At 34.7% G+C, this 14,817-nt stretch overlaps 1 protein-coding gene across 7 annotated transcripts in view; it reads left to right on the top strand.

Moving 5' to 3' along the window:
* Window positions 1-14,817, top strand: part of kug (FAT atypical cadherin kugelei) — a 651,494-nt gene that overhangs the window by 484,096 nt on the left and 152,581 nt on the right. For all 7 annotated transcript variants that reach the window (XM_073986279.1, XM_073986278.1, XM_073986280.1 and 4 more), the window contains one exon: window positions 616-924. In XM_073986279.1, coding sequence (XP_073842380.1) covers window positions 616-924 — 309 coding nt within the window. The remainder of the gene's footprint in view (window positions 1-615; window positions 925-14,817) is intronic.

Below are 14,817 nucleotides of genomic sequence, written 5' to 3'. Positions count from 1 at the left end.
AACAAACACAAAATATATTTTTCTTGTGTTTTATATAAATTTACATTGTATTTTTAATTAAAGTATATAAATTTTGCCACAATCGATCACTTTCATCTGACTTTTATTTTCATTTTAACAATTACTTTTGCAAGTACACAATTATTCGGGTACATGAGTATTTGATAATTTATTGTGCGGATACTTATCAATTTATTTAAACTCATGACAATATTATGACAAAGAACGGATCATTCACCACTTCAATTTCACTCATGAAAATTCGATGAAAAAGATCGGATCTTTCACGACTTTAATTGCGCTCATGAAATTCGATGAAAAATGTTGATCTTTCACGACTCCTTTCGCACTCATGAAAAAGAACCAGTGAAATCATGATTTCACATGGAATCACTTCCATTTAATTTTGCTGGGTATGTATGAACGTTGGACACTAAGGTTTGTTTTAATAAAATTAGGTAGTATACTCGTTTCAAGAAGGCGATTTTTTAACATTGCGTCGAACTTTATGTTATAGTTGGCGAAAGAAATATATTTTTTTTTTTTTATGAAATTCTTGTAATAAATTTGCAATATGTTGCTTTACTTTATTATTAACGTTATTTTTATTTTCAGGTAAAAGCTAATGATCATGATTTTGGAAAATATGGATCTATAACGTATGATATACCCAGTGACGATATGGCTTCAATATTTCAAATAGACAAGATCACAGGTTCAATATATTCCAAAGTATCTCTCGATAGAGAAGAAAAAGAAATGTATGAAATATTGGTGAAAGCCACTGATGGAGGGGGAAAATTTGGATATGCGTACGTTAGACTTAAAGTCGACGATGTCAATGACAACTCCCCATATTTCCATCTTAATGAATATAAGTTAGTACTGAAGGATGATATTGCAGTAAACACTGTCGTCATTCATGTAAGTATTATATTAATACAAAACGTATAATATTATTATTGTAAAGCTACAAGTGTCCAGACCAAGTAAAATTTTTGTGATTTCTGTCTTTATCTTAATAATATTTTGCATCTCGATTATGTCTTTTGCATTAGTACTTTAGTGTCAAGAAAATGGTTTTTGTTTTTGGCACAGTGACATTGGCCAGTTTTGCGAAAAAGCTGGGCATAAATCGAAAAACATATTTCATACATTTAAAGTAAATACTTTAAAATGTTGTCAAAAAGTGTCGGCTGCGTGTATTTATAAAAAATACATTTTTTGTCAATTATTTGGTTTAATAGCCGGTCAAGGTGACGTTTGTTGGAAATTTACTCGCAACTTTTAGTAAAACTTCTTAAATTTTTTTTGATAACACTATGCAACGCTAAAAATGCAAACAACCTCCAGTATGCACAAACAACCTCCAGTATGTCCCGTATACCGGACTAAAACTACAGTTTTTTGGATTTATCGGGCCTTTATCTCAGAAACGATTAGAAATATGGCTTTGCTATCTTCGGCAATATTGTAGCCCTTAACTAGCAGAACTTATCTTTTGAATGGACCCCATAAGAAAAATTACATCTAGGGCATCAAAATCGATAAAATATAGACAATTTTACAAAATTGCTAAAATTATGGTCAGTATCAGCTGAGTTGAAAAAAGTAACCTTTTGCAAAAATCTTCCAAATAACGTTCTCAGCAATTCTTGAGAACGTTCTGAAACTCTAAATTGCTTACTTGTTTCAGCGGTATATTGCATCATTTCTTTTACAACGCGTATTTCAAACACAGTTCACACCAACAGTTTATTCTCGCATTTCGGATTTCACCACATTGTTGACATATTTATTAAATTGTCTTTGAAAAATATACTGAAAACAACTTGATAGAGGCATTTTACAACAATGGCATGTTCTGAAGTGTTGTGTATTACATTCCAGCAAATAGTCTTCAAAAGAAAACATTATGAAACAATTAATACTTTGGAGAGATGGTGCAAAATCTATACAAATTATGGAAATTTTCGATATTTTATAAAATTTTAGGCAATAAATGTAGCTTTTCGAGTTCATTATTTCTCCAAATATTTTATTCTTGCCCTTATCTGCAAATGAAGATTCACATAGATATAGCCCAGAATTTCTTTAAAAAGTCAATAGTTACCCATGTTTAGATGAGGCCATAAAATACAAGTTGGATCTGACACAACAAGACACAACTAGGGTATCCGTTGTTTGGGTCAGTGCATTCAAAAAATTTTAAGCTCAAATTATTTGCACAAGATTACCTTAAAAATGTTACACAGTGTAATTGTAATAAAATGTATGCGAAACGTGTTTAAAATGCTCAATGTTACCAATGAAGTGTGCTTTTTTTATAATTGTTGTTAAATATAGCCCCGCTGTTTAATGTATCAATTCCTAATTATGAATTGAAATCAGCTGCAATAAGCCGCAAATTCATTTCTTGTGTAATTTTTTGTATCCCGGATAAACAGTGACTGTCACTGAAAATTATGCAACCTGAAATAAAAAATTTAAACGTTGACAACTTGGAAACGATTTGAGATTTTCAAAAATTCAAAAAAAAAAAATTGTAGGCTGAAAAGTTGTTTTTAAGATGGTAAACAAAAATATTTGGTTTACATTCGCGTCTTCTATGTCGTCGTCGGAATACGAGATACAGCATCTAATACCACATGTTGTTGTTCAACCGCCCGGAAATGCATCATTCCTGCAATTCAATTGCTACGGTCTCCGCAATAAGGTCAGTGAAATTGTGGACTTTATGAGTCGGAAAAACATCATGGTCGCCGCGATCCAGGAAACAAAGCTCACCGCCACCTGTAGCTTACGTTGTAATGGTTACAATGTTTTGCGGAAGGATCGCACAAGAAGCGGAGGAGGGGGACTTGCCTTCCTAATACACCAGTCTGTCCAGTACAGACCAATCTCGCTTGAGCTTGGCACTAGCGACCCATACATGGAGTGTATGGGGGTAGCAGTAAAGTGTGGTACTGCCGAGGTAGAGCTGCTTAATGTGTACATACCGCCGATGAATAGCTGTGCCCGACGTTATATGCCCAATATTAGTTTGCTGTTAGAGGGCGATAACCGTCTGGTGCTAGGGGACTTCAATGCTCATCATGAGCTTTGGCACTCCGTCCTAGGTAATGACCAGCGGGGTACAGCGCTGGCAGAGCAAATCGATAGCTCCACGTTTTGCACGGTGAATGAAGACGCTCCTACGAGTATTAGAGGAACTGCCACAGCTCGCCAGATATCACCATTGTGGCACCAGGTATCCTGGCAATCCGTCATATCCCTTAGTTCGGACCACCTTCCTATCATCGTCTCCGTAAACAGACCACCCGACTTCATAACCTCTGAACACCGTACTTTCCTGAACCATGGGAAAGCTGATTGGCAATGTTTCAGAGAATTTACCAATCACCGCTTCAGACAATTGCCCACCCCCTCAGATCCTCGGGTAGCTGAGAGAACTTTCCGAGACATCATCACTGAGGCAGCCGCTCGCTACATACAAGCTGGTCTAATACCCGAAATAAGACCAAATTTTGCAAATTGAGCTTCGTCGTACGAACCCCGAAGATCCAAGAGATAGAGAACTTACTCTTGAAGTCAACAGGCTAGTAGCCGAACATAAGCGGAAAAAGTGGCTAGACCATCTGAAGCAATGTAACATTGGTGCAGGAATAAGAAAATTGTAGGTAACGGTTAAATCACTGTCCAGTCCGGAAAAGAAGGATGACAGAACGGCTGTTACTTTCAACGGCGTGACAGTAACTGACCCAAAGAGGTGCGCGTGTTATTTTAACCGGCAGTTCATAGAGCACCCTGAGAGTGATAGGGTGAAGAGAAGTGTGCTGCGCCGTATAAGAAGAGCTCTTCCAGCGAGGAGGTACCACCACAATTTACGATGAGCGATGTTGCAGATGCCATCCGAAATGTGATAGGTTAAATGTCTACATAGCTGACCTAGTGCAGTTCTTCCATCTGAGGAATATGAAAATATCCGCCGCTAAATCCACAGCCACGCTGTTCACCACATGGACGGCTGAGATGAGGCTCCCACTGAACATATTGGTCGATGGTGCACTGATTCCGACCACTAACTACCCTAAAATACTGGGTGTAACGTTCGATAGCATGTTCAAGTCGTCCGCGCATGCCACAGCTATTTGCAATAAGATCAGAAGTAGGAACAAGGTTCTCAAGTCGCTGGTCGGTTTGAATCGCATTCACACCAACATGGTTGCGCAAGCAGTGCGAAGATACAGTGTGAATGCCGCACTTGGAGTCCATCCCCCATCCATCGCAGCAGAAGAACGTCAGCTGCCAAGGCAGACACGAGTGGTTTTAGCTCAGTTAAGATCCGGACGATGCTGCCGCCTCAATTCGTATTGGACCAGAATTGACGCCACGATACCCAACATATGCCCAGCATGTGGATTGGGACCACACGATACTCTGCATTTATTCAACTGCCCAGCGAACCCCACTCACCTGTCTCCTCATTCTTTATGGACGCAACCAGTCCAAGTTGCAGAATTCTTGAGTCTGGATACAGAGGAACTTGATAACTGAAATAATACACGAACGAACATACATGCTTTGCTACAACAACAACATTAATAATTACTAAGTTGTTGGCTTTTTATGCAATTTTAGTACTCAGAATAGAATGCTGGAATAATTGGTTTCCTATCGTTTTCAGTAGTTATGTAATTGTTTGCTACAGAAAGAATGATGGTCCTGACGTAATTTTGGAATGATCGTATTTAGTGTTCCTTTGTAGGAAATTTGGGGAGAAAATTTAGTTACTGAAGTTATTTTCCAACAAATGACTTGAAAAATCATTAGCGGTTATGTCAAGAGTACGTACAAACAATTAAATGATATATTAAATGAAAGTCCTATATCAGGCAGTCTTGCTCCATATTAGACTAGAACAAAAGTTTTTGCTCTTTTCTTTGGAAATAGTCTTTAGAAGCATTGTTAAGAATGTCGTGATCATGTTTGCTTTTAGAAAAACAAAAATTTCAACTCCCATTGATGCTATTCAAGCAACGTTTACATTTTTTATTTCAGGTTGCCTCATTTTAAGTGACAGTCACTGTATACATATTTTCAATGAATCAGAATTTCAGAATATAGTACTGGGTCACTTCCTTGTGTTGTGGTAAAATTTAGAGTTTCTATAGATTCTAGGACCTATATATATATATATATATATATATATATATATATATATATATATTACATTTACATTTTATATATATTTTTTTGTGGCGTTTTTCAGATTTAAACCACTATAACTTAGCTATTTGTTAACCGATTTAAAAAATAATAACTTGTTAAAGAAGAACAAAACAACGAAATTAATTTAAAATGATACTTGACTCTCCATTTAGCTATTGATTCCAGCAAAACATCTAGGTCCATCAACTTGGGCAAGCGTGGTATTGATGTTAAGCCTTCAACTCTAGCTACAGAATGAGAGCGATTTTATTGCAATTTTGATTTACTTAAGTATTTGGATGAGACGCGAATAGTATTAGTTGTACAAAATAGTATTAAGATCAAAGATGTAATTAGTAGTACTATTTACAAAATATGTACATGGTTGCATTTTTAGCTGTTAAATTCGAATATGTAAGCATATGTTTCGTAATATTAATTGAGTGAAAACGTATACGTAAAGTAGTAAAATAAAATATGTACATAAGATAAATTCTAATAATAAAAGTTGATCCGCTTCAGTCTCCCCCTTCTGATGCTCCAATCGTCCCGATTAAGCATCAGAAACAATGGGTTAAATCAGCTGCGGTAAACTGCATTATTATTATTGGTTAAAGAATATGCAAAGACGCATATAACACTGTTATAATATAGCAAGCTGTCATCGAAACCTCCTCCTGGAGTAAAGCTGCGCAAGTCTTGTTGGATATCCAAACAAGCTGGTAAAACTCCTCATAATCTCCTTCTTGAGTTATTTTGCATCACGAATTGTTGGTTCTCCAAACAACCTGGTAAAACTCGTTGGAAAATCTATGATTTGTTGTTAAAGTCTTCGAAAACAACTGCGAATCCATTGGCTGCTAAGGTTGTCCAAATACAGCGAGTATCTCTTCAGCTGGAAGTGCACGGTTACAATTGTCACAAATTGCCTGCTTAAACTTCTTTCTGCTGGGATCTTCTATTATTCGCAGTGTTTAGAGGTACTGCTTGTAAACACAATATGCGCGACAAGCACAGCAAGCGTTGATTTTATCAGCTGACTACGCACATTTTGAGCTGACGGGTGCGAACGTTGTTGTTCTTGCTTGTGCGTTATCTTCTTGATGTTTTGTGTGTGGTTGTTGTAGTACATCATCACAATTTTGTTATTGTTTTACATCCCTCATTTTCATACAGATAAATGTGTCTGCGTTCTCTTTTCTTTGCTACTTGCACTCGTACTTGTGCGTAAATGTGTTTTTGATCAATGCCTTTGCTTGATCGAAGGAGTTGACGTTCTTGTTACGCCAATCCACAAATTTGCTGCGTAATCCGGATGATTGTCGATGGATGTTTTTCAAAACTGATACACAACAGAGACATCTCTATGTTTCTGGGATCGCCTAGTACATAACGCATGGGATTACCATCATAACGCATTGCCTGGATAAGTAAACTGTGCCAACTGATCTTCACCAGATACGTACGCTTCGCATTCAATGTTGTTGTTGTTGTCCTCGGCTGTTAATGATAGAGTGGTCGTGTTACATGGCCCCACGTTGGGCGTCAATAAAGAAGAACAAAACAACGAAATTAATTTAAAATTGTACTTGACTCTCCATTTAGCTATTATTTCCAGCAAAACATCTAGGTCTATCAACTTGGGCAAGCGTGGTATTGATGTTAAGCCTTCAACTCTAGCTACAGAATGAGAGCGATTTTATTGCAATTTTGATTTACTTAAGTATTTGGATGAGACGCGAATAGTATTAGTTGTACAAAATAGTATTAAGATCAAAGATGTAATTAGTAGTACTATTTACAAAATATGTACATGGTTGCATTTTTAGCTGTTAAATTCGAATATGTAAGCATATGTTTCGTAATATTAATTGAATTAGTGAAAACGTATACGTAAAGTAGTAAAATAAAATATGTACATAAGATAAATTCTAATAATAAAAGTTGATCCGCTTCATTGTTCGAAAGATATTATTCACCCCTTTAAAAGGAAGAAGGATCAATAGAAATCCGTTGTGAAAAAAGAATATATGTACGTTTAAATTTCAAAATGATACAATTGTTGTCTTTGTGTTCGATCAAAAATCTCAATGGTTTGGCTGTTATATGCCAAAATGTCCAAAAAACATTGATAAAAAACTTAAAGTCAAAATCGGGAGGCTCGATTTTCACGATAGACCTATGGTCAGTAGACTTTTTTGCTCAGTTCAATCCCAGGAATAAGAACCGCGAAGGGCTCATTAAGGTTTTCAAATCGCCCCGGCCTAATATATATCGACGAGTTCTTTGTTGATACGTGCTGATAGTTGTTTGCAAATATTTTTGTTCTCATGTTTTTTGGTAAAGCCGATAATTCCATTCGCCCGGATGAAATCATAATATTGGTAGTATTGGTAATATTTTGCAATACTGTCAGTTCGTTTTGAAAAACATTCCTCTCTGTAACAGAAAGTTATTATGAAGTTTAAGCCAGACTTAAGAAGAATCAAATGATATTGACTTCAACCAAAACAAACAAAAAACAGCTGATGGGATGCGCAAGGAAATTTGAAATAAATTTCAACAACAATCACTCACAGGCAACTGTTGTGATGTTATCTAAAACTTACAGAACTCTATGACTTCTTAGTTGATACGTGCTGATAGTTGTTTGCAAATATTTTTTTGTGATGTTTTTGGGAAAGCCGAGAAGTGAGTGTAATTCTCATTTATTTGAGAATACCAGACATTTAAAGAGTTCGGTTTTTCGCTAAAAAATGCATCATTTCAAAAAGCTGAAAAGCCAAATGATAATTCCCTATGCCGGGATGAAATCATGACATTTGTAGCGGTCAGTAAAATTTTGTAACACTGTCAGCCTTTTGAAACCCTGATTTGGGATCCTCGGGATAATCACAGCATAGAACGGACTTAACAGCTCACTTCAATAAAATTATTCAATTCAATAATAACACTACTTTTGAAAACTAAAGTGTTAGTTATCATTATAAATAATAATTTATTTTGTCGACCAGTAAAATTATTTTCGTTAAAAAAATTAAATTACAGTGTTTTATTTATAAATGCTCTTAAAACTAGAAAATAATTTTTCATGATGGAATCTCTCAAATAACACGCGTGCAGTTTAATATTGTCACAATTTTTAATTCAATTGCAAGCGTTTAATTTCTGAGATTCCATCATGAAAAATTATTTTCTAGTTTTAAGTGCATTTATAAATAAAACACTGTAACTTAATTTTTTAATTATTTTTAACTTTTCAGTATTTTTTTGACCACTAAGAACCTCATAACCAAATTATAGACAATTTAGGTCGAAAATGTAGATAAAAACTTTAAAATGCCTGAAATCGTGTTGTACCGTTATATAAGGGCTTTAACAAAACCTGCACTTGTGTCCATAATTTTTGGTGGGGAAGTTTCTGTACCATTGGGAACTCCAAATGCCAAATTACAGCCAATTCGGCCTAAAAATTAAGATAGAATCTTTAAAATACATACTTTAAATTGGGTGGTACTGCTATATTGGCACCATAAGAAAAATTTGATCCATATTGGTTCTGGTATCATATTCATGTATTGCCATATAAATCTGAAAGTGCAAAGTTTTAATTCGATTGGTCAACTGAAATTGTGCGGAAAATGAGTCACTAGATTTGAACTAAATGGACACCAAAGCAAGTTAAATAAAACACAGTAAAAAGAGATTTTTAACACGACTTGTTGCTTGGAAAGCAGAACACAGAAGGGACGAATAAGTTGACAAAAGGGATGTACAAAATATGTAGGACGAGTTGCATATAGGGTATCAATGAGTTACCAGAATTTCATATACTAACACGAGCTTATAAAATGTTCCATGGGGAACTTCGAACATTTCGCATCCTTCAAACCAAATTTTACTTTACTAACATTTCATCAAGTTTGTAGTTGAAATCGTTAGTACTTACTCTATCCATACCAAGGAATTGCGATATGGCCCCGCGATTATTTACTTCAAAATTTTTACGAAGTCTCCTATAAACATTTTCGATTTGTTGTTTACTCGTACCCAGCAAAATGTTCGATGCCAAAGATGCTATTCAAGAATGGGTGCAAATGAAATGGAATGTCATTTTTTTAGCATCTTCACTCATTTTTTTTTACAAGAGCGTGATCCCCAAAAGATGCAATTCATTTTTAGATCCTAAGCATGTCATCTTCATTAACCCGGTGGAATGGCATCTTCACCAACTCTTTGGCATGACATCTTTAAAAACCCTTTGGCATAGCATCTTAACCAATTCCCTAGAATAGCATTTTTATTAACCCTTTGGCATGTCATTTTCACCAAGCCTTTGACATGTCATTTTCACCAATTCTAGATAAATTATGGAAAAAGCTATCGAAATATTGGCGAAAGTGTAGGTAGAACATATTAGTCCATACATAGAGTTATAATTAACTATAAACAAACCAGAATTTTTACGTCAAAACCCAGATCTGGGCATTATATAGGAGCCAAAACCTTACAGTCTCAGCAGTATGCTTTGAAACGTTATGTTGTTGCAACCAAAATTTCGTAGTTCTTCTGCATTTTGGTTCAAATTGCGCTTCATGATGTTTAGGTAACCATACTTGTCCATTGTCGATTCAATAAATACAAGTTGGCCCACTCCAGAAGCTGCTACACACCCCAAACCAAAACAGCACCCTCGCCAGTTTTTACAGTGTAAAACAAGATTTTGTTTTTTCAAGCGCTGTTCGAGCTTTCTCCAAACAGTTTGAAGTCCTTTCATTGCAAACATATAGAACATGCTTTCGGTCGAAAATATGACTTGATTCCGGAATACTTGGAGGCTTGTTTATGTATTCATTAGCAAATTCAATATGCTTCTGCCTGTTCACTAGTGATATGTACGGCTTTCGTTGTGCGACTATACCATGATATCCAGCTTTATGCAGTATTTTTCTGGCGGTTTGCGCACAAATACTTTTTTTGGATGCCATTTTCACGTTTTCAACAATTTTTGAAGTAATTATAGGACTGTTTGTTATAACTATATTAGTTATGTTACGCTCCTCCCGTTCTGATAATATTTTTGACCGTCCAAAAGTGAGCTTTGACCGTCCAGATCTGGACATTGACTTCAAAATTCCGATTTTTTATAGTTAATTATCACTCTATGTATAGACCAATATGTTCTACCTACAGTTTCGCCAATATTTCGATAGCTTTTTCCATTATTTACCTAGAATTTTCTTTTATCGATGCCAATTTCGTTGTCCTTGTTTTCCATTCATGAAATATTTTACTTTTTTAAGTTAAGTGTGTAAACGACAGAATGACCAGTTGTGACAATATTGATTAAAAACGGGAGAAAACTGCAAAAAAATTAACGGTATTATTGCAACATACAAAGTGAACGCAGACTTTTTGGGGCTCTAATTTAGCAGTTGTAACACTTTTTTACCGTTATCTTCGAAATAATAATATATTTTTAGGAATTTTTCTTTTTATTCTGGTAGAAAAGAGTGCCAATAACATATTTATGAAAGAAAAACTGATCTCATTTACCTATTTATTAAAGTTTTAGCATCGTTTTTGAAAAGTAGTAAGGTGAACGCAGACTTTCTGGGCTATGTGTACATCCAACGACGTGGAATCACGACAATCCAATAAATAGTTTGGGTAATTATCTGGTTGCGCCCTCTAATTATAAGAAAAATTCAAAAAACTTCAACACATTTTTAACCATTTTTTAATATTACCACCAACACAGCTTCCACATAAATTATTTGTTATGGTTCATTTTATGCGACCCCGGCTAAAACACTTCAATTAATATAAATATATTCATATTGTTAATAAAAGAAGTGTGTTTTCGAGCTTGAGGCCTTTGTTGTTGTATTTATTTAATTTCCAATATTTCGAAGTTCTGTGAATTTCATCCTCAGGGAAATGTTCTACAATTAAAATGAACACAGTACAACTTATTAACTATATCACAGTGATTTCTAATGCTAACAGGTAAATAAATAAACACAGAAAAAAGATCGCTTACGTGTAAATACTAAAAAATAATAAAAAACTTAAAAAACTATTGTAGCGTTCCTACTCCGTCAAGTTTCATTATTGCACTGATTAGTATTCATTTTTGCATGATCTCTTCCCCCGTGTGAGTTGCCTGTAGAAATAGGCTGTGTTGTCCGTGTCAGTTTTGTGGTTTATTCTTGTTGTTGTTGGGAGACTGTTAATGTGGAGCATCTCTAGCGTTAGTCTGTTATTGTAATTATTCTCCGTTTGTAATAATCTCACATCATCGATATTAGGTGTATGATTGTGTAGTTTACAGTGTTCGGACAATGCAGTCTTTTGTGTTACGTTTATATTCCTAATTTTATGTCCGATTTATGTGCTGACATCCTGGTTTTTAATTTATTTTTTGTCGTACCGACATATAGTTTTCCGCAGTTTTCTTCACTGTTACCACCACATTGGTAAATCACGTTGTGTTTTTCCATTTTAGGTATTTTACTTTTTAGTTTGCTAAATAATATTGACTTTGTTGTTTTGCATGAACTGTGAGCTATGGTGTATTTGCTTTTTTCATATATGTCAGATTTTTCCGATCGTTCTGAAATATTTTGCAAATATATCAGGGATTTGTAAATTTTCTTTGTTTCTTCGTTTTTCGTTGTCCGTTTTGTTGGCTTGTATTCACTTATTAATGAGTTTATTATGTGCTTTGGAAAATTGTTACTGCTAAGAATATTTTTGATTTTTTGTTTGTTTTCAACATTAAATTGTTCTTCACTTACTCGATGTATTAGGTTTCTTGCTGTGTTGATAATTGTTCGTTTTGTATGTTTCGAGTAGTAACGTATTAACCTTCCTGAAGCGGTAGGTTTTTGGTACCAGTTTAACAGGATTTTGTTGTTATTTCTTATTACCAGTGCACAGTGGTCCCACTTGTATGGGAAGGTGCGACAAAAATATTTATAATCGTCGGATCAACCTGATTTTTTCAGTATATGCTAAAAATAAGTAAAAAATACTTTAGCCAAAAAATCTTCAATATGGGTCCACTTTTTCCTATAGCGGTACCCCATGTAGCGGTACCACCCGATTTCAGGTATTTTGAAGCTTTTATCTACATTTTCGGCCCTAATTGGCTGTACTTTGCCATTTGGAGTTCTCAATGATCAAAAACCTTCTGCGCCAAAATTTTGGGTCTTAGCTCCAGGTTTCGGTATAGCCCTCATATTACGGTACCTCCCTATTTCAGTTATTTTGAGGTTTTTATCTACATTTTCGGTTCGAATTGGTTGTAATTTGCTATTTGGAGCTCTTAGTGGTCAAAAGACGTCGCCGACTGGTATCGTGGACAGGAAAGGAAACAAATTATTCCATTTGAGGTCAGAATATTTCATGGTAGGGGATATAATAAAGTTCGGTGCGACCGAACTTAATATTTTTACTTGTTTTTCATATTATATGTAGCATCATACATATATTAAAAATAAACAAATGTAAAAAATGCACTCATAAGTAGATCCCAAAACAAAAATGTCTAAATCGTTAAAGAAAAAACCAAAACAAATAATTAAAACAAAGAAGAAACTGAGAATACAGTAATACGGAATATTCACTGAAACGACCAGAGGCATCGTCAGTATTTTTAATGTCACACACGGAAATGCAAATATATGCAGCTAAAACCAAATTGTTTGTAAACTTGACAATATTTCGAACATTCTTCAAAAAATTTGGAGAGTGGCGAAGAATGGCGAAGTAAGTAAAACTCAACTTCAATTTTAGGATTTTTCGATTTTTGTCGCAGGTGGGACCATTGTGCACTGTGTCTAGGTATGGGATCTTTCCTTCTTTTTCTTCTTCCAGAGTAAATTTTATAGTTCTGTGTAGACTATTCAATATCGTTAAGGTTTTGTCTATGGAATCTTTCTCGATTATAACAAATAAGTCGTCTACGTATTTTGTCAAGATTTTTGGTTTATGGGGCAGTTTACTTAGACAATCATCGAGTAGGGTTTCCATAACCAAATCTGCAATTATTGGGGATGCCGGTGAACCCATTGGTAATCCTACTTTTTGTTTATATACTTTATCCTGATACTTGAAGTATCTATTTTTTATGCAAAATTTTACTATGTTTAGGAACATTGACTTCGGTATATCCGTAAATCGTTGAATTTCTTCCCACCTGTCTTCAATTATCTTTAATCCTAAATCTACTGGTATGCTTGGAAATAGTGAGACTACATCGAAGGAAACCATCTTTTCGTCGTTATTAATCGTCAAGTTTTTAATCTTATCCCTAAATTGCACAGCATCTTTTATATTATAGATAGAGTTTTTCGTCAAGTTTTTCAAAATGTTTACAATGTATTTGCACAGTTCTATTGATGGGGAATTTATTGACGAACAAATCGGTTAAGTGGGTATCCATCTTTGTGTATCTTGGGTAATCCATATATTTTCGGAGCTGTTGCTACGTCAGTTTTCAATCTTTTTCTTTACATTGCTGATATAAATTTTTGTTTAAATAGTTCTTCTACGATTTCATTATTTTTCTTTTGCAAATTCGTCATGGGATCTTTGTTGATCCGTTGATATGTCATGATATCTGTTAATATGTTTGACATTCCTCTTGATAATCATTCTTATGCATAGCTACAGTAACGATCCCTTTGTCGGCATTAAGTATTATTACGTCCTGGTTATGTTTCAGGAATTTACGAGTTCGTTCCACTGTGCCAGCTATGAACTTATCCCTAGACCTCAAGCTCGGAAACACACTTCTTTTATTAACAATAAAAATGTCGAATAAACTAAAACACAAATTATATTCATATTGTATAAAATATATTGACAGTTCGCGACTTATTAAATGTTGAACCTTAACTTCAACGATTGTAAAACATTTTTGAATATTACCATAAATATACAATATATATTCTGCTTAAAAACCTCCCTAAACATACATTTGATGTAGTTTTAAAAATCCAACTTTTTTCTTAACATGCTCTTTCCACTTTATTTTTATATCCAGAGTCAAGCTTAAATATTTGGCTGTGTTGGCGAATGGTACTGTAATATTGTTTATGAATATATGTGAAGGACGTATATTGTGCTTATTTGTGAAAGTCATATGTGTCGGCTTGGCTTCCTTTAATTTTATTCTCCAAATTTTAGTCCAGGTTACGACGCTGGTAAGTGCATTCTGGAGTTTATTTGACGCTATTTCTTTTGTTTTAGTGCATGCAAGTATGGCAGTGTCATCTGCAAATGTTGCCATAGTTGTATCTGACGTTGTTGGCATATCGTGGGTAAAGATAAAGTATAATAGTGGCCCAAGTACACTACCTTGGGGCACACCAGCTTTTATTAATTTAAACAAAGAGTATTCCGATTCAATTCTAACTCTGAAGTAGCAATATTCTAAATATGATCTTAAGATTTCAAAAAAATTGTTGTGGTAATTTTTTTGCAATTTGTAAAGGATACCTTCGTGCCAGGCTTTATCGAAAGCTTGACTTACATCCAAAAAGACTGCAAAGCAGATTTCTTTTTTCTCTAAAGCTTTTTCAGCGGTGTTAACAATTC

This window comes from Musca autumnalis, unplaced genomic scaffold (genome assembly GCF_047663935.1).
Source record: "Musca autumnalis isolate F117 unplaced genomic scaffold, ASM4766393v1 scaffold_4, whole genome shotgun sequence".
Taxonomy (NCBI): Eukaryota; Metazoa; Arthropoda; class Insecta; order Diptera; family Muscidae; genus Musca; species Musca autumnalis.
Note: the sequence above shows the minus strand (reverse complement) of the source record. Positions and strands in the feature narration are given on the sequence as shown.